A 21,767-nucleotide genomic window follows, 5' to 3' on the forward strand; every position below is an offset into this window, starting at 1 on the left:
TCAGACCCCAGTTCGACTCCCCTGGGCGCCCCAAACTCGATCTTCTTCTGTTTAGGATCCTCCCCGGGCCACCTATAGGAGCCGCTGCCCACCTTTGTTTTGTTTACAAGGCTGAGGCTAAATAGAGATGCTTTGAATTTGGTGGTTGAGTTACTGGACGATGGTGGATGTGATGGTGGATGAAACATGAACGCCACGAGCCTCTATGTGACCACTTGCCGGCTGGTCATGACGGCCGATCCGGAGAGGCGAGAGACCTGGACGGAATTATACAAGTTGTTGCCTTTCCTCCGCCAGTCCCTCTCCTGCACCGTCTGCGGGAAATTGTTATGTGAGGCCCACACCCCTACGGAAACCACCTGCCAGCACCATGTCTGCAGGAAGTGTCTGGGCGGGAAAAAGCGCCTCAAGCCCGCCTGTAGCTGGTGCAAAGACTACACCCTGTACGTTGACAATGGCCAGGTGAACCTTGTGGTGCAGTGTTACAGGAAGCTGTGTGAGTATATAAAGTTCACGCCGATCTACTGTAAGCTGTGCTCCATCTACAGCAATGGAGGCATCAGTCTGGTTGACATGATAAACGAAGCCATTGACAACAGTAACCGTTGCGATGAAGCGAATAATATGCATTGCGAACATGACAGTGACAATAAAGATAAAATTCACGTACCTCAGTCGAGTGGTTTGTGCGTGTCTATCACAACTGTCAGTAACTCGCAGTCCCCTCCGACCCAAGCGCCCCCTCCACCGCCGCCACCTCCGCCCCCGCCGCCCCCACCGCCTCCTCCGCCGCCGCCGCCTCCTCCACCGCCACCACGGCTGCCACCGACGCAAGCCTCCCTGCTACATCCAGTGCCACTGATAACTACGTCAGTGCAGAATCTGGCTGTGCCGCAGACTTCCTCGCATCCTGTCTCATCTGTTGCGGCCTCAGCCTCCAGTCAGTCCCAGTCATCGTCGTTGCTGAGCACGGTGAAGGCGGCGGCAGCGGCGGCGGTTCCTTCCCTGCCACCTCCTGTTCAGCCACCCCACCACTTCCCTCTACAAACTGTTGCCGCCACAACCACCACCGTCACCACCACCCACAGTGGAGTATCTGGATCAAGCTTCCCTCCAGGTACAATATTTCCAAGTACAAATTTAGTTAAGCACGTTGTTCAAGAAATATCTCTTCCTCAACACAATTCTTCAGTTAACAATGGGTCCTCCATATATTCTGTAATGTATACTGATGGCGATAGTACAAAAATAACCATCAAAAGAAAGCCTCCAGAAATTGACAATTCAAACAAGCCTGTTTCTCTTGACCCAGAAGTTGTTCCTACTGGAAACCAAGAACTGATTAAAAAACCCAAACCCAAACCTAAACCTAAGCCGAAACGCAAAGGTTGTCGGTGTGGAAACGCGACACCAACCCCCGGAAAATTGACTTGCTGTGGACAGAGGTGCCCGTGTTATGTGGAAGCCAAGGCGTGCATTGAGTGCCGGTGTAGAGGTTGTCGCAACCCACACCGGCCTGGGGGGAAGAAGGTTCGGCCAGTGATCCCTCAGCTGGCCAACATCCAGATTCATCAGGTGCAGCCAGTTCACGGGCGATCCACTGCTTCCTCCATGCCCAACAGTATTGTCACCACCTGCACCGGCACCATCGCCCCCCCACCTCCCGTGTCATCTGCCGTGATTGCAAACACAACTATACCTCAGACAATTCGGGCAGTGCAAGCCATGCATGCTGTGCAGGCTGTGCACGGTGTGAGCAATGTACAGGCTGTTGCCAGTGGTGTTCATCAGTTGATCAGTCTAGGTAGTGGGATGGTTCAAAATCCACTGTCCCAAGGACTAGGTGTCAATCCTGTGGCTGGCCTGGCAGTGAAACCTGTCAGCCTAGCCCTCACCTCTGTGCCAGCTCAACTTCTGATCAAAGATGACTTATCAACTTCCAACAGTGAACCTGATAACAGTGATGTGGATGTGGACATATAGCATAGGTAGAACTCTCGAGAAAGTTACTTGAAACTTTTGAAACTTGTGAGTATTAGCCAAAAGAGGATAAACTATTTTTGCAAGTGTTTTAAGAATTTTATTGAGGCATTTAAGAATTTACTAATATACTCTGCAGAAATTATGATGCATACTTAGGTGAGCATCATTAATGTGAAGTATTCCAATTGCATTTTTATTCTATTTTACTCTTTTACTGTCAGTATTTTTCATTAACATTCCTTTGGCTAAAAACAAAAATTACATTGGCTTACACTTAAACTAGAGCTTTCATTAATTCCTTTGCTAATTAGTATGAATTATGTGTTCATGAAGTTTTCCCGGTGAAGAGCTTTGCTGCTTCTTTTATTTCAACCAGTTTAAAGAAAAGTTGATATTCTTATGGAGTAAACCATCAACTAACAGAGCTGCATATTGTATACATATATAATAGTGTTGCCTATTTTTGGTGCAATTGATGATAGCCTTTATACTACTACTAAACATGTAGGTCTGCAGCCAGTTATCAAGCATCTCAGGTTTCATAAACGATATCCATTTCTGACTTGTAGATATCAGGTGTCTGTAAGAATAATTATCTATTCTTTTATTTCACTATTTATTGTGATCACTAAACTTTGATAATGATGTCTTGGAATAAAGTCATTCTGCCTTTCAATTCAATATCTTTTGCCTACTGATTGTTTTGAGATGTAATTGTTGCCAAAATCAAATCACATTTTTCTGGCTAATTACATAAGACTCAGGGTAGTAAGTGCAATCCTGTATATTAATATAGTTCAGTATTTTGTTTTGATATCTTACAGAAATGTGTAGTCAACTGCATATTTATGTGCTTAGCCTACATACAATATGTTAACAGCAAACAAAAATTACTCGAGGTTTCTGATGAATGCAAGATGTTTTAACAGTCCAGATCCTTTGAAAATGTTTTCATGGCAGTCTCTATTTAGGATGTAAGGAGCCCTTGTGTTAATTGACACTACGATGATTCTCAAAAATTGATATGGAAAATGTACATGTCATGACCCTCACACCCCTCTGTCATGTACCATCAGTTGAATGATCTTTTCATAAGTAGCTTCTAATATATCTCTCTCTCTCTCTCTCTCTCTCTCATACTATGGTTGGTACAAAATTGGTGGTTTACAAATGCACTAAGCTAGGTTATGCGTGACTTGGTTGTGCTTAATGCAATGTAGAGAAATACACCACCATGCACACAAATTTTGTTACCTTTGTATTTTGTGCAAGCTTGTATGTGAGTTTTTTATGAAGATCTATAATTTATGCTCTTGATAATAATTACCCAGTAAATCCTACTATTGGCAACAGACTCGATCTCTGGCCTGCTAGCTTCAAAGTTGGTTCCTTTGTTCATGTCTTTCTTTAATTACACTTCAATTACCATTAAGTTGTGTCCATATTATATTTGTTACCTAGTTAAATTTGAAAAAAAACGTTTTGTGGAGCCCTGCAAATTGTAGTAACTGTAACAGATTAAAACTATTGACTAAAATATAGATTATGTAGTGGTTGCAAGTGCAGATTATGCAGTATTTGCAAGAGGTATCAAGTCCCACTAGTATCAGGCTATATTTCACTAATCAGTGACCTTATTTCCTATAGAGGCAGAGTGGAAAGTCAAGAAAAGGCCATTTTAACGAGTGTCTAGACAAAATATATAAAGTAGTGGGTGCCCAGGCCCTGACATCAACTTCTTGTCACAGCAATTACATCCCTTTAAATCACCTTTCACAACATGCAGTGGAATACAGATGTTATTTTTAATTCTCATGTCTCAGGAATATATTATGCTGATGTACGTAAAGTAACCCATGCTCTACCAGTCAATCCTGGATTTGATTGTAGCCCAGATGAGTTTTGGGACATAACCTATAATATTTCAAGTAATTAAAAATTCACCACAGGCTTTCTTTGCAGTATCAAATAGAAAACTTGAGTTCACATGTTGACAATATATATCAGTAGCTACCTAAAGCAACATAATAGTAAAAACCATGAGCAATGTTTCAATTTTTTTTATATTAAACAGAAGGTAGTCAGTTGTTATCTTTATATAATGTATGGATATATTTATTTATTAATTCATTTACATATTTATATATTTAATTACTTTTTATATTTTACATGTACTGTCCTCTGCGGAAGGCAAGCAAAGGCGAGGGTATGGGCAAATGAAGATAAAAGTGTGTGTGTACCCCTGCACTGCCTCAAGTCAGTTGAACTGGAACTCGCAGTTATGTATTATATCCTCTCAGTGCCCTTGCTCGTATTGCAATACTAACCCAGTCCAAATTTGCCAAAAAAAAAAAAAAAGCGGCCACAACTCTTTTTCAGGTGATGCCATTATCTATCTTTGCTACTGTACAGATGCTGAACTTTGACGAAACCTGACCCAGACTGCTTCCACCTATGTTTGCAAAATTTAATAATTCACAAAATTAAGTAGTTCTCCTCCCCATATATATATATATATATATATATATATATATATATATATATATATATATATATATATATATATATATATATATATCTATATATATATATATATATATATATATATATATATATATATATATATATATATATATATATATATATATATATATGTCATTTCGTTTAACGTCCGTTTTCACTCTTTCTGAGCGGTTGGACGCTTTATGGCTCTCTTCCATTCTACTCTGTCTTCTGCCCGATGCTCATCCAATCCCTTCAATGCCAAGTCTTCCTGTATACACCTTCTCCACATTTTCCTAGGTCTACCAACTGGTTTCCTTCCTTGTACCTCCAATCTCTCCAAAACTCCCAGCACTGTATCCTCCCCTGCTCTCTTTACATGTCCAAGCTATCAGAGTCTTTCCCTTCTAAGCACTGTTTCCAGGTCCTCTACTCCACATCTGTTAGCTACATCTGCACTGGACACCCTGTTTTGCCACCTGATCCCCGACATATACCTCAGCATTCTGCGATCACTTGCTCTCAATACCTCCATCAATTTTCTAGTTAGAGCCCATGTTTCTGCTCCATACAACATCACTAATATAATACATGCTTGGTACACCCCTGCTCTGCTCTTTATAGGGATGCTACAATTCACAAGTAGACTAGCCACCTCCCTCCACTTTAACCATGCTGCCGCCACTCTCATTCTCACAGTCCAGAACGTCTCCCAAATAACAGAAATGTTCTACCTCATCCAGCTTTCCTCCATTCACCTCTAGTTCATCCCTCTCAGTTTCTTGTTCTTGCTGTCTCCTGACACAAGCTGGGCATATAAAATTCTGCACTTCTCTTACATTTCTGAGGCCTGAGTATCTATGGTGGCACCACTGCCTGCAACATGTGCACAAGACTGAATTTACACCTACTCCCTTCCCAAAGCATCCACATGGATATTTTCTCTTGCTTCTCTTCCAGTCACCATGTACTTTGTTTTTTCCATATTAATTTTCAAACCTCTCTCCTCCATTCCTTCCTTCCATTTATTAAACTTTTCTTTCACTTCTGCTGTCTCTGCATTTACTACCAAGTCATCTGCATACAACGGCTCCCATGGTGCCTCTCCTCTTGCTTCCTTTGTTGCCTCCTCCATTACTGTTATAAACAAGAGCAGGCTAAGGGCAGATCCCTGGTGAACCCCCACTCCAATGGACCGTATTGGCTATACAGGCAGCGCTACATGTGGCCAGTCGGTGAACTGTCAAAGCAGTACTTTCTATAGAATTCAAGTTATGTACTAGAGTGCATCTGAGGCTGCCTCCAGCATACAAGGCATTGGTGCCGCCACCGCTCTAAGCCAACAACTGCACACACTTTACTCCTACCCGATTTCCTGACTCTACTATTTGACATGGAGAAAAACTGAAATCAGGTAGGACTAGTGAAGTGTGTGCAATCATCGGCTTGGGGCGACGGCGGCATCATGGCCGTGTATCCCTGACACAGCCTCAACCGCACTCAAGTCTATAACTTTAACTCTATGGAAAATTCAGCTTGGAGTTGAGTTGCCACATGTGGCGCTGCCTGTATAGCCAATACTGTCCATTTTGAACTCATCTGGTGTTCCCACCACTGTTTTCATTCTCGATTTTGTACCTTCATATAGTCCCATCACCGATTCAACCAATCTTTCTGGTATTCTTTGCCTTCTCAATGCCCATCGTATAATTTCCCTTGATATATATATATATATATATATATATATATATATATATATATATATATATATATATATATATATATATATATATATATATATATATTGGTTTGTGATGGTACTCAGCTCATGTCTCTGTGGATATAACTTTGTTCTTCATTTATTATAGCCTCCTTGTAGGAGAGGTAATGCTTTCTTATAACACTGGGAAAGAAATAAGTCAGAACTGATTAGTTAAGTGATCAATTAATCTTCATTTTCCCTTGCTCTCAATTTTCAAACTATGTAGCATTTAAAAAGGTCCATTTACTCTAGGTATTCCATGAAGTATTTTAAATGTCATGAAATATCATGCAATTGAAATTTTCTTGAATTTTTTTTTAATATTATTATTATTTTTTTACTATGACCACTCTGTTCAATATAACAGATTAATAAAAATATTCTTGTATACTTATTGGAGCACCTAAAACTTTTTTTCTTCACAAATTCAAATAAAGCCTAAAGAGGCAATGATATGAACATCCTAAAAACAGTGGAAAGAATATAATCTATTTTTAACTTTAAAAAATAATTTTGGCACATTTATCCACATACTTATGGAATTTACATGAGTGCAACACAATAGCATATTTTACAAACCACTTTGTAATGCCTTGGCAAGTGAACAGCATGTACAAACTACATATCCATATTATATTTTACCTTACAAAGTTCTTGTGGACCACTTCTGAATGTAATTTACTTGCTCTCATGTTGGGATATTCTATTTGAGCCATAGAGAATATGAAGTTTTAGATCATTGAAAGGCATTTGAAAATACTGCCATACCTTGGTAAGGACTTTGCCTGTTAAACCTTTGTAGGTATTAATGTTGGTCAGTTTCCATTTAATTAAGTTACACAAAGCCTTCATGTAATGCCATTTAAAATATTTAATTTTGGTATGCTGTTTAGCAAACACCACTGCACCAGCTGTTACTGTTACCTTACCTACTTCCTTGTTGGCTTGCATACAGTAACCATGAATCACACCTCCAGTGGGCTACATACAAGTATACTGTAGTTGTATGTTATGCGTTTGTGGTATGTTGCATACACAAACTTTTGGCAAAAGTTAAAGGAATATAGCTAAAACTAAAGGGCCACTGTTTCCACCTGCCTTGTATTACTAATTGAGTCTGCAGCAATGGTTGTCATTTCCATTGTGAAGATATGCATGAGGCTGACATTTATTCATATATACATTGAAGGGATAACAGTGTGATACCAAATGAGAAATAAATTACAATCCAGAAAATAACACTATTCACTTATTATTACAGTTTCTCTTGAGATGGTGCTAGACAGTGTTTGATGGAAAAGTCCTGTGTTTCTGTTCACTTTTTAAATGTTAAATGTTATTTTTTCCATTATGATATTGATGGACGACTATTTTACTTGATTTTATCAATTCATATCTTTGATAGAATAATTTGATGGCAGAGTTTTAATACTAACAGGTGCCTATAATTTTTCTCAATATTTTCAAACCATGTCATCATGTTTGTATATCCACTGACATAACTTTATGCCAAATTAAGTTTGCTGTGCTCCCTTCCAAAATCCATCCAGCAATGTTCTTTATAACTATTCAGTCTTACAAAGAGGTTTACAGCAAAAAGTATTAATAGGTTGGTGAGTCTTGATGGTATACCTTAATGTGTCAACTGTAAAATTCTATTTTGAGAAACTGAGAGTTTTGACTAAAAGAAGGGGAATGACTGAGAGTTTTGACTAAAAGAAGGGGAATGACTGAGAGTTTTGACTAAAAGAAGGGGAATGATTTTGGTTACCACATGCCTTGGAGATTAAGCCCAAAAATCTGAGAATGTGAGTGTAGTGTCTAATCCTTTAGGTACACCAATAGCTGGTTGGTTAGATGACCTTATGTACAACCAAGTCAGTATATAACTACCCTTTTTTAATAATTTGAGAGGTTTCATATTCATGCTCATAAATTATATGCTGTAGCCCCTGGGCCGGGCCTTTTGCAGAAGAGTAAGTTATTTTTTGGGGGGGTAGAGGCTGCCAGGCATCAGAGGCCATAATTATGGCACTATAGTCAGATGGAGATTTCTTTCTCTCCTTTTATTTGTTTCTTAGAATTGTGAGCACAAGTCTAACTTCTTGGTTAGACATAAAACTGAAAGTAGGATAGATGGTCATGTTATGATTACTGTCTTGAACTAAATAGCTCTAAGCCCAATTATTGTCTGCATCAATTTCTCAAGGATTTAAAAGTCTATGCTATAAAGGTAATCTACTCCATTTGATTTCCTCTGTGAAACCAGTAATATAAGTAATAAGTAAATTTTGTTGTAAAAAAATTAAAAAAATAATATTATGAAAAGTTACCTCAGGATATTAATACATTGCTTCCATGGTGTTTAAAATACTTCAGAAGCAGCACCATCATGGTTTTGTCTACCTATACATCTCAGAGGCCTCAAGTAATCCATGCATATATATTTTTTCTTTTACTACTTTGCAATATAAAATACATCTTGCATTTCCTTGATTCTGAAATATGCACATATCACATGACGACTAGTGAAAGAACAAGTGTTATTTGCAAATAGACATTTCATTCACAAGTGGCATCCATTACTACACTGTCATCACATTCATGGCATACTCCATCAAGGGTTGCAGGCACACCCCTAGGCATATGTTTATTGCCAAACCTAGTATCTGCACCAAGGGATTTCAGTAATTCACAATAAATGTCAGGTTATGCTACAGGCTCCAGGTGAGAAAATATACACGCTATGATATTTTTTAGAACAAGGCAAGTTTGCACTAAGTCGCTCGCTCTCCAGCAACAGGGATCTACTTGCGGCTGATTCGCTGAAAGGAGGATGTTTGAACTTTTGAATGAGTTTTATTAAATAAATTTAAATGGGATTCTTTAGCCAGCAAAATATTACATAATTCACACAAATAATTTTCCATAGTACTGTATACAGATACACAATACTGCATTTGAATATTTTGATAACTGAACAAAGCATGACATGAGGGAGTAAGCTATGAGCCAATGCTGACTGTACTTTAAATAAAATACTGTAGATGCAGTATCATGTGTATTACTGTATACAGTCTATAGTAAATAATTTGGTGAACTTTGTATGAATTTTCTGAATGAATAATATGGGGAGAATAGTGAAAATAAATGTAATTTCAATATTTTTTCAATCTGTCTTGAATCTGCATGTCATCAACTTCATCATCAATGCTACTTAATTCCTTAATGCATCAATTTGTAACTATCCTATGTCAAATGGCTAAATTACAATATATTCATATTAATATACTCTTACAGACAGTCTTCTATTGTTTAAATTCCGCCACAATGTTGCATCTTTCTATCTTCTGTTGATATTTTCATGATGACTGCTCTTTTGAATTTCCTAACTGCATGCCTCCTCCCCTCCTGCAGCCCTGCTGCACTTGCCTTTCTACTCTAGCTACTCCTTATGCTGTCTAAACCCTTATGCAAGAGTTAACCAGCATCTTCATTCTTTCATCCCTTTCACTAGTAAAGTCTGGAACAGCCTTCCTTCGTCTATATTTCCTCCTGCCTGCGACGACCTCTTTCACGAGGAGAGTATCAAAACACCTCTTCAACTGCAATTGACCTCCCTTTTGGCTACTCATCTATACCTTCTTTTATAGGAGCAGTGATTAGTGAGCTTCCCCCCCCCCCCCCTTTTTTTTTTTTTTTGAGCTACTTCCTTTACTGTAAAAAAAATAGTATTTTTATGAAATGATTGTTTAAATTTACTTCATACAGCCCATTCAAATTTTCAGGCATGCACTATTCAGCCAATCAGACCCAAGTTGATTCTTGCCTCTTGTCTCGTTTGATACATGTCTGGAAAAAAGTTTTCTAAACGGTTATATTTTTTTCTACAAATATATTGTACAATTGTGCATTCTGTACACTTTGTATTAACTGCAGGAAATGTTATGCATTTTTATAATGGGTGTCTGTCATTTATGTAGAAATGCAATAACATAAGGAATAAAGTTTCTCAGCATTCAAGGAAGATGCTGTTTAGATTGGTGATATACTACTTATAATAGGCAAAAACTGAACTTGTTGACACTGTGTTAACATAAATAACTAAATTTACTTTAAATATGGAAATCTCACTCTTTTATTTTAGTGACTATAGTACTGAAAATAGGTTTACTTTATGTTGATGATGCTTCATCTCAGATTGCATGAACAAGTAGTTTATTAAAAAAATAGAATTTCAAGGCGAAGGAAGGCATGGCACATGTGTTCTGATTATGGTGACTGAATAATATTCTGTCAAATGTGGATAACATGGTCAGTGGTAAGCAGAATGTATGAAATTATTTCAATACTCAAGTATCCTGTATTATGCATAATATACTAACAAATAAGAGCCAAAGGTAAATTTGTTCAAATAACTGAAATTCCTTTTCATTGGTTGTTAAACTAATTTTGTAGCTCCTTACAGTATATTAGGATTGTTAATAAATTGATGCAAATCAGAGAAACAACAAAAAATAATGGTTTCATATTTTTGATGTACAAATTTCTGTGTTACAATTATGTAAACATGTATTGGAGATTCTAAGAATCATGGGTTTAAGATGTGTCTCCCTCACACTATGACGGGGCATTCAGCGGCTGTACTGCCAAACCAATGCTTCAGAGGAGGTGTTTGTCTTGGCAGGGAACTCTGTACATAGGAAATATTTCTGAAATAAATTTTATTACAGTACATCTTGCTTATCTTAACAAAACTCTCTCTCTCTCTCTCTCTCTCTCTCTCTCTCTCTCTCTCTCTCTCTCTCTCTCTCTCTCTCTCTCTCTCTCTCATGTGTGTGTGTGTGTGTGTGTGTGTGTGTGTGTGTGTGTGTGTGTAACAACGATGATAATAAAAATAATAAAATTGTGATAAATGGGAAAAGAGCTACACTAACTTCCTGTTTATCACAAGTAGGTAAATACACACACACACTACAGATTCAGTATAACTTTGTCAAGAAGTTATCCTTACTTTGTTGTAAATATACAAATACATCACCAATCAAAATCTTTAATAACTAAGAATTAAACAACTACCGTACTTAAAATGCTTGTGGTAGAAAACACAATGTTCCTGATTTAAAGCACTTCATATAAAATCTAGTTTTGACAAGCAAGAGAAATTGTACTTGAAGGATGTAATACCAGTCATTCTTTTTTAAGAAGTGACAACTTCATTTGCACCCTCAAAATCCATGCCAACGCCACCCATCCCTTCCACATCCACTTCAGATTCTGAGGCATTAAGCATGTTGAGGGTCACATCCCGTCCCCCCAACATACTCCCTCCTCCACCGCTGGCTCCAGTCTGAGCTGTGGTATTTTGCTGAGCTTGTAATGCAACGGCAGTCTGGGGGGAAATGCCAGCATCTTCAAAGGCCTTCTTTTTCAGTGCTGATCGTATCTGAGTGCTGAAAGACAAGTAAAGTAACACTGTAACACAAAAAAATAATTTCAGGACAATCTAATTTACCAAAGATAAAAGAAGTATGGTAAAATATCACTAGTATACTGAAATCTCTTCTGAAGAGTTGACTAAGTCATGTTTCTACATTTGAACGAGGGTACACTTGATAAAGGACAAATGCTACATTGTTTGTATTATTCAAAATGAAACTGTTAAAAATGTTGCATAAACATGTATGTATTTTCAAAACTGAGAGACAGGAGTTTGATCACAGAGACAATTAAAGCTAACAAACAATACAAGTCCTTCATGGGTCAGGTACAAGATACAGGTCCAATATTTATGAAAATTTAACTTTAGGGTCAGGAGGGGGGAGCTAAAATTTTCTACTAAAACCATTTAACCAACTCCTTAGACCTGCCACTCCTCTGCCTTATCACACCCCTAGCTACATGTATGGCCAGACTTCTTTTTGTTTCAACAAGGGAAATTTTGATCTTTCACACTGCAACAATTTGATTTTATACTCCAAAAATGTATGCTTTTTCACTATCATATGTCAAACACATACCACACTATGGAGTATCAAAAGGTAAGTTATCACATACAAGTGGGAATAGTAAAAACCTATGATTCCTCAAGCCAAATTTTGGTCTTTGATGTTCCAAGAGTTTGACTGTACACACCAGATAATGAATAAACATTAGAGCTGGTGAAGTGGTGAATGACTGGAAGGACCTACAAGAAATAGTGAAAAGTATGGCAGAGGAACTATATGAAGAAATAGAAGTTTCTCCGCCTTCCAGCAGCGCCACGGCAGCCATGGCAGTATGTACAGTGTAAAAAGTGACTTATTTTGATAAATCTTCATTAAAAATTGTTCTCTGCAAATGGCATGATTTACTTTATTAAGAATTTTTCTTTAAAAACGGCATCATTTACTATTATTTTCATATAAAGAATGATAATAAAAACTTAATTTAGATTTTTTTCAATAACCATGAACAAGAAAGCATGGGTTTGGCTCAGAACCAATTAGACCCTTTAAATTGTAATGTTGACACATTTTGGCAACTTTTTTACAGCACCAATTAATCATCAAAAGGAGACTTTACTGTATTACCTCAAATGAAATTACTTTGAATTTTTACCAAAAAATAAATAAATAAATAAATAAATAAATAAAAAAATCTGGGTATGACTATAAAAATTCAACTTCCATATCCAAATTTATCATAGATGTATTTACCCAGCCAATGAAAGGTATAGTCCATTCACTAAGCTGAATCCCTGACTCCTAGCCGAGTAAGTGAAGACACTGCTGATTGGCTGTTGGCGGACAGAGTGTCAGACGTCTCCGTCACCCAACACACTTGTGTTAGGTAAGTACAGTGAGTATAATTCAGAAACCAACATAAAATATCCATACCACTGTTTACTGATTATTGATATTTGCAGCAATTATGGAGTCAGTTTAAGAATAAAACGTTATTTCTTGTACGTACCTCCTGGCAGGATCTATCGACTTGCTCAAGCCACGAACTCTGTGGGAGTCCCCTTGGCCTCCTTTCAGGATTGCCTCTTACAGAGACAACCCGACGAGCAGGGTTGGCTTCTGGGAAGCATGCCACATGCTCGTATAGCCGAGTTGGCGTTGACGTACTATGCAAGTATGTAATATATGACCAGTCAAGAAACAGACAGGCAAGACTGCAATTCTGGCCATTGGCATGCTCACCCTTCTAACTCTAGATGGTTCATATGTCAAATCAGTCTCACAGAGTAGTTGCCAATTTTACAGTCATTACCGCAACATCCCATGATTCTGTGTAGACACTTATTACCAAAGGCATCAATCCACCTCTCCAAGTCCTTATTTAATGTTCATGTCTCACAGCCATAGAGAAAGACATGGAGCACAAGGGATTTTAAGATCTGGATCTTTGTCCTTCTACACAGGTATTGACAACGTCACATACTCATGCTGTGCAAGTCCATAACACCGAGGGCCAGGCCAATCCAGCGTAAGACTTCCTGGTGCGACCCACCATCGTTCTGAACTACACTACCAAAGACAGACACTACCATGGACAGACTGTACTGCTTCATCTAGCAAGCCTTCAGACACCTGTACCTTGGTTTTGATCCAAGAGACCTCAAGTCCCAGAGGCTTAGCCTCCTTGTGCAGTGCCTCAAGAGCACTCACCTGAGAGGGAGACTCGGAGCGGAGCTTCTTCAGGGACTGGTAAGCAGGTCGGAGGTTATTCACATTTAAATAGCCCTCGACTTCCTCAGTGAGACCCCTGACATACCTCTTCTTGTCTCTCCTCAGAGAGCTTCAGTCCTACGTGACAATGCCCTATATTGGTCCCAATGCCCAGCAAGCCTGGCAGTGCGACTCTCCTCAATATTCTTCAGGGTTTCTACCGTGGCAAATCCACTCCTAGATCTCAGGCGTTCTCCAATGCACTCCTTGGCAACTCGAGGTATCACATTTGAAGGTATCTCACAGTTCTCCAGGGTATGCCCCCAGCTTTACCTTTATTCCCTGTGTCTCTATGACTGACAAATAAATGAAACCAATGAGTGGCTGCATTCCTCTTGCCCTGCAACAATGAGGGTTCAGGAGGGACATGAGAGAGAAACAGCCTTTGTTTTATTTTTTTATTTTTTTATTTTTTTTTTTGTGTGTTCGCCTATAGCGCCAGTAGGCTTTGTTCACGGGCCTGGCAGTCGGCCCAAGCCCTGAATGGCGCAGGCAATTTTTGATAGTGGTGCCATTTATTCTTGGCTCATGCTGCCCCCTGGAACTCATTCTTGATTCACTTGGACGGTTTCTTCAAGAGTCCAGGGTGATGGGCGGTCTTCAGGACGGCATGTGGGTAGTCTTAGGCCACTCGGTGGTGACCGAAAAATCCCAGGTGGTAGCGTGAGGATTCGAACCCGCGTCGTCCAGCACGCAGTGAATGCAGGACCAGCATGCTAACCACTCAGCCACCGCCTAAACTTGTGCCAAATTCCTGGCTATAAACCAGATCTGTCTGATTTACAACATTCATCCCGGCCTTCTCCAAACATGCACCATATATCCCAGATTTTGGTCCAATTTACAGATAAGTGTCTGGAGCCCTGAAAGAATTTATCCAATATCCAATATATGGGGATTTATTGTATGAATATTTTATGACCCTACGTGAGTGTCTTGGGTGACAGAGACATCAGATGCCCCATCAGCCAAGAGCCAATCAGCAGCATTCTTACTTACCTGGCTAGGAATAGAGCAGCTGCTGGGGGAGATCCAGCATCATAAGTGAATGGATTGTAGTAACCTAGGACCACTCTTATGAAGTCTATTACTCAATTTCACTTACACAGTGCGAGACTTTATCCTCTGACTGATAATATTTAGATCATCACCAAATCTCTTCACAGAAGAGCGAAGCATTTCTATTTCTTCATCAGTCCATTTGGTGCTGCGGAAAATAAACATCCTATTGAGCACCAAATTTACATGAAATCTTTGAAAATAGGAAATATATGACTTTCATGTACAATACAGTTAAAAGAGCATTTGTACTCTACTTATTATCAGAGCAAAACCAGAAAAATCAAAATGAATAATTTCTCACCAGAAAACTAAATAAATATATTGCAAAATAAAAACAATATGAATAATAAAACTACAATAAAAATATCTTAAGTAATGCCTTCAAAAACCTCTCACCTTTGACCCCTTGAAATACCTATCTCACTTTTTTACTCATCTTTTTACTTATTTTGTTTCCATAAATTAATTACTTTTTTGAGCTGACACAGGGCATTTCTAAGTGCAGTCGACCCAACTTTTCCACAGCTTGACATCCACTGCTTAGACCAACCAGGGGTAAAAAAAAATTCAAAAATCCAAAATATTATTGTAAAGAACATTTGAAATTCCAGCATGCAGTGTTGCCAAATACACACAAGAAGCTGATGTCGGTGAGTCACAGAATAACATTGTCTCGCTAACCTTCAGTCATGTGCTATCAGTGGATACTAGTTTAACCTGTACCGGGACTATCACCAGTCTGCACACCATGGGGAAGCTCTTCAAGACTGACTGGTAGATTTTCTGCTGATATATATACAGTTGGCATCTTCTCTCAGAACTAGCCTGTTTCATCACAACTAAAGACTTGTGTATACTTGATATCACAGACATTATACTACCCAGGCAGTGTTTACACTTCCGCCAAAGCCATATTAGTTTGCAGTTCTATGGAAGATGAACCTAACAAATATATTTTTTTTTACTGTAAAGGAAGCAGCTTAAGGGAAAAATAAATGTAAACAAAAAAGCCCACTAAGCACTGCTCCTATAAAGAAGTAGAGCAGCCAAAAGAGAGGTCGATTTTTGGGGGGGAGAGGTGTCTTGATACTCTCCTCTTAAAAGAGGTCAGGTCATAGGCAGGAGGAAATACAGACAAAGGAAGGCTGTTCCAGAGTTTACCAATGAAAGGGATGAAACAATGAAGATGCTGCTTAACTCTTAATTAGGGATTTGGACAGTATGTAGATGAGCTAGAGCAGAAAGTCTAGTGCAGCGGGGTAGCAGGAGGGGTGGAGGCATGCAGTTAGTAGGTTCAGACGAGCAGTCAGCATGAAAATATCGATAGAAGATGAAGAAGCAACACTGCAATGAAATTTCAGAGGTAGAAGACTGTCATTAAGAGGAGGGGAGTTGATGAGATGAAAAAACTTTGACTCTTACTCTGTTCAAAAGGGCTGTGTGTGTGGAGCCCCCTAAACATAAGATGAATACTTCAAACGAGAACAGACAAGGCCCTTGTATATGGACAACATCTATGAGGGGGAAAAAAGCTGGTGGAGATGATACAGAACGCCCAACCTTGAGGAAACTGATTTAGTAAGAGAGGATATGAGGCTTCCAGTTGAGATATTGAGTAAAGGATAGAACAAGTGTTTAGTGTAGAAGAAAGTGACAGCTGAATGTTATTGAAGAATAGGGGACAGTTGTTTGGAAGATTGTGTCGAGTTGACAGGTGGAAAAATTGAGTTTTTGAGGCATTGAAGGACATCAAGTTCCTTCTGCCCTAATCAGAAATGACAATAAGGTCTGAGGTCAAGCTTTCTGCAGCCTTCAGCCTAGGATTGTGTAATTCTTGTTGGAAGGGTATTCTGTCAAAAGATGTTGAGTAATGCAGAGTAGAACCATCAGTATACAAGTGGAAAGGACAGTTTGTTTATGAAGGACAGAGTGGGAGATAGAGGAGAAGTCTGAGACCTTTAGGTTATTCGCCTTTTGGTGGTGCCACACCACCACCCTAAGAGACGGGACACAACCCCAGACTGATACCTGGAACTCATTCGCTGCTTGGTGGACAAGAGCACTGGTGCAAGAAGACTGCCCATCCATCTCTACTTTGCCAAGAAATCAAACCCGGGATCTCTTGGCTGTGAGCCGAATGTGCTAACCACTGCACTATGGAGCACTATATCAGACACATGCACCCCCCCCCCACACACACACACACATACACACAAGGTGGAAGACAATCTCCAAATTTTTTTTCTCCTTTTATACGTTCTGCCTATGGTGCTAGTAGGCTTTCTTGGTGGGGTCTCATGGTCGGCCCTAGCCTGATATGGCACAGACAAGTGTTTACAATTGTGCCATCTTGCTTGGCTCATGCTGCCCCCCAGAGCTCACCTTTGATCCTCTCTTTTAGAAAGAGAACTTAGAGTCTGGGTTGATAGGTGGTCTTCGGGACTACATATGGGTCATCTTAGGCCACTCAGTGGTGATTGAAAAATCCCAGTTTGTGGCAGCAGGTGGGACTTGAATTCACGTCCTCCTGGACGCCATACCCACACATTAACCACTAACTAATACCCACTATCCATTTATTATTGAGTGGACAGGAGCATATATGAAAGGAGGCTGCCCATCTGTCTCCACATCACCCAGGAATCGAACCTGGGACCTCTTTGCTATGAGTTGAATGCACTAACCTGTGCACTGTGGAGCACCATAGTGTGTGTGTCTGTGTATGCATATTTGTACATGTGAATAATTCATTTCCAGCATGAGAAAACAAATACATCCTTACCCTGCAGGAGACTGTTCAGCTGTTGGGTGAAGCTGCATGGTGAGTTCGGCAAGTTTATTGAAAGCTGTGCCTGCAGCTAAGAAGATCTCACCAACCTTTAAAAAAAATTAAATATCAAATAAATATCATCAGAAAAAAACTATTTTATAATCAATTTTTGTTTCCCACACTCCCTTATTGAAAACTAGTCATTTCTGGAAAACAGATCTTCTGCTCTTTAAACATCCTTATTTTTCCTTATGGGGAAAATAAAAAAATAATGCAAATTTATTGCAAATATATCAGAACTTGCCAGAAATAAAAGTTTCACCCTTACAATACATAGAAATGAGGAAAAATAAGCACTCCACCCTTCACAAGACAATGAGAAAGGCAGACTCTGCTGCAGCTGCCCATATTCACCAGTGATAACACAACAGTGCAGCATGCAGTGTATAACATGTGTATTCATAGAAAATAATCAAAATGAACTAATCTAATCAAATATAGCCTAACCTAGCCTAATCTGACCTAACTACTAAATCTAACCTAAGCTAATACAGCCTGACCTGTAGCCCGCTGCCAAAATGTGCCTGCAAGAGATCAGTAGGCCTATACAAGGCAGCTCCTGTGAACCTAACCCCACCTAACATCACTAGCCATGAATTTATCTAATCTTTTTTTTTAATGTAACAATCTTATTGGCACTCACAACATGACTGCCAAGCCTGTTCCACTCATCCACCACTCTGTTGGTAAACCATTTCTTGCTTATGTCCTTGTTGATCTAAATTTATCCAGTATAAACCCATTATCAATTTGCAAAATATAAATATGGTGAGCAAAAGATTCAGAATGACTAGATCTACACTGAAATGGGTAAAAATTGTCTAGTTTGAGGATAGGTAACAGGTCACTGAGGACTACCCACCAGTTTCAAACAAAATTTATGTATGTATTGAAATGTGTGATATTTTTCCATTATGAGATTATTTCTAAAATTACAAGGGGAAAGAAAACATAAAAGGCAAAATTTTACTTGCTATTCTTGAATGCATGTCAATACAATTATGTCTGTGATGAACTACATGACATTTTTCCATTATAAGAGGTATTTAATATAGTACTAAAATTACAAGGGGAAAGAAAACAAAACACAAGATTTTACTTGCTATTCTTGCAAGCACATCAATACGTCAATTAAAAATATCAAAATACTTGAGTAGAATGAAATACAAAGTCAACTTCCCACTTTTCAAGCTTTAGGTCCTGTCATGTGTATGCATGCCCTGAGCAATTGTTCGTTGTTATCTAGTGCTCTACGTATTTCTGCCATACTGAAAATATTTAACACTGTTGCGTGTGGTAAGTCCATCTCTGGTACCTGGCAAGTTTGCCATCCTTTACCAGGTGAACTTCAATGTTAAGATGCTCTGCTTCTTTATGGAGTACAGGAATCAGAACATACAGAGGTATATATGAACTGCCTGCCTTGCCTTGCCATTAAGACACTTGTCAAGCTGACTGGGCTATAATTTTCTGGGTATTATTCTAGTGTTTGCCCATACTCACCCCTCGCAACCAAAATTGGCTAGGGGGCCATTGAGACTTCGGGGAATGCGGTGGTAAACATGAAATGCGTCGCAAATGCATAGGTAGTTTTGGAGTTATGGGGGGGTTGAAAAATACCCTAGATGTAGGGAAATTCCTTACAATTACTTAGATGTAGGGATATTTCATACATTCCGGGGTTTTTTACAACGTACGGAAACCACGCAATTTCACTCACTCTCCATACCAAAGGGGGGTTCGAGGGGGGCGAAGTCCCCCATTATAGCAATAAGATCATAATGAAGCATCTAAATGGTAAGTAATTTACGTCATAGGAATCTTGCAACCGTCATATACGACTATGTATTTACTTACTGGTACGTAGCATGTACGAAAGCAGGTTACTTGTGTTCAGTGTCCCTCAGTTACATAGCTGTTCGGTTGGGGTACTTTAAGAGGGGGGGTCCAGAGGGGGGCGCAGCCCCCCCTTGGTTAGCAGGGGGGTTGAGGGGGGCAAAGCCCCCCCGTTAGCAGGTCGTAAAGTTCGGTTGGAGTAGTTTAAAAATGCTCCCCCACCCAAATACCCCGAGTTCACGTGGGTCCCCCAAGATCGTTGAGGGAAGGGGATTAATTCGGCTTCTTTACTTTTAAGTACTTTGTTTTTTTAACTATGTTATATGGAGGTGTATTATCGTATTCTGGAGGCGCGGAGTCAATATCCACAATCACCTTGTATACTGGGAATACGAACCCGTGAAGCAGATTCAAAATGCGGTCAGTATGGATTCACGTGTTCGAATAGCTCGGGCAGGAGGTTCGAGAGCCTGCATTTCCTGTAGAACCCGCAGTACTGTTTAAGGCGTGACGTTGGACAGATCACGGCTAGGCGGTGGTTTTACTTGTGTTAGTGATAAACAATGAAGATACACTGTTTGGTGCCACGGATTCTACTTGGAGGACAGAAACCTTGCGATGAGGTGACAACTTACTAGAGAGGGCATGAGTGAGGTGTAGGTGGTTTATGTGAGCACAGATGGCCTCCGGCGCCACACCAGATGGTGAGGTGAGCATCGTTTGGTGGGTTCACTACGCTTCTCTCCCAAAACAACCTTGAGGATCCAGTGAGTGCGTGGTTTCCATATGGGAAACACTAAATTCGTCGCAAATGCTTATTTTACTAGTGGTGTGAGGAAAAATCCCTAAATTTAGGGAATTTCCCTAGATCTAGGGCATTTTTATCCCCCCCCCCCCACACACACACTAAAAGAATACGCGATTGCGACGGATTTCGTGTCCCCCACCCGAAACCCCGCATTCCCACCAGGTCCCCAGGCTTGTTTGGGGGGGAGGGGGGAGTATGGTCAAACACTAGAATTTTACCATTTTCTGGGATACACTTAGCACCCTTTTAATATCAACGGTAAACTGTAATTCACTGTAAAGCCAGTACCTTAAAGTTCTTTTCAGCAGCTGGATAAATATACCACCTGTTCTCTAAAAAATTCAATGGAGGGTGGTGGAGGTTCGCCAAAATACATTAAGAAATAAAAACTGCGTCGGTATATTTTCCAAAGCTGTTGCGCTGGCTGATTCCTGTAGACAAATATTAGAGAACCGTTATTTGATTGCAGGGCTGAAGATGAAGCCTATCTACAGCTAGGAGCCACACACAGACAGTAAGGACACCCCGAACACTTACTTTGCTAGCGGAATTCATGATGCTCGGCGACTCGTCCTCTGCCGCGTTTGTTGTGGTGTTCACTGTTGCCAACCAAGGCGTGATTCCTCTTCTTCTTCTGTTGCTGCTTCTTCTTACCGTACGTCTCGCTTCATTTTCTTTTTTCCGTGTATTCTTCTACTACTACTACTTTATACCTCTTCTTCTTCAAACATCTTATTTATCTTCTTCTTTTGATATATATCGCTTTGGGTATTTATATTTCTGCAGCTTCTAATTTTCTTTGTTGATATTTGTCCCCTACCATTGTATCTTTTTAGTTTCCTGGTGCTATTTACACATGTATCCTTAGTTGTATCATCACACTCTGTACTGCCTGGGGGTTGGGATGGCATGCTCTCCTCCCTTCTCCTTTGTTGTTTTACTTGCAACAATAAACTATCAATCAATCAATCAATATTTTTGGGGTGGGGGTTACGATTCATTTCATGGCAGAGCTGATATCCCGTTTGTTAATTAGTTTATATGAGTGTTTTCAACTGTTTTGAGGCTTCATTTGTTGTGGGGTCGAGGGGGACGGAGCGCCCCCATTGGGTTTATATATAGCCACCTCTCTTTTAGTATTGCTTGCAGGTCGGGATGGCATCTTCCTCCCTTCTCCTTTGTTGTGTACCTTTACAGAAACCATCAATCAATCATTCAAGCTACCCCAATGGACATCGCGGGTAAGAGCGTGAACACTCATATTGGGTT

At 39.6% G+C, this 21,767-nt stretch overlaps 2 protein-coding genes across 3 annotated transcripts; one reads left to right on the forward strand and one right to left on the reverse strand.

The window, feature by feature from the left end:
• Window positions 1-41: 41 nt before the first annotated feature.
• Window positions 42-11,119, forward strand: LOC127004103 (uncharacterized). 2 transcript variants are annotated; one of them, XM_050871460.1, is made up of 2 exons: window positions 42-1,117; window positions 1,313-11,119. In XM_050871460.1, the coding sequence occupies exons 1-2, from the start codon at window positions 187-189 to the stop codon at window positions 1,981-1,983; spliced, it is 1,602 nt and encodes a 533-aa protein (XP_050727417.1). In that variant the 5' UTR covers window positions 42-186; the 3' UTR covers window positions 1,984-11,119. The 2 variants fall into 2 exon arrangements, with proteins under 2 accessions (XP_050727417.1, XP_050727418.1); XM_050871461.1 differs by having other exon boundaries at window positions 1,316-11,119.
• Window positions 10,764-21,200, reverse strand: LOC127004106 (chromatin complexes subunit BAP18-like). Its single transcript, XM_050871474.1, has 4 exons — window positions 21,036-21,200; window positions 17,807-17,901; window positions 15,068-15,169; window positions 10,764-11,700 (listed from the first exon to the last, which is right to left on the reverse strand). The coding sequence occupies exons 1-4, from the start codon at window positions 21,051-21,053 to the stop codon at window positions 11,448-11,450; spliced, it is 468 nt and encodes a 155-aa protein (XP_050727431.1). The 5' UTR covers window positions 21,054-21,200; the 3' UTR covers window positions 10,764-11,447.
• Window positions 21,201-21,767: the final 567 nt, after the last annotated feature.

This window comes from Eriocheir sinensis, chromosome 27 (genome assembly GCF_024679095.1).
Source record: "Eriocheir sinensis breed Jianghai 21 chromosome 27, ASM2467909v1, whole genome shotgun sequence".
NCBI classification, from domain to species: Eukaryota; Metazoa; Arthropoda; class Malacostraca; order Decapoda; family Varunidae; genus Eriocheir; species Eriocheir sinensis.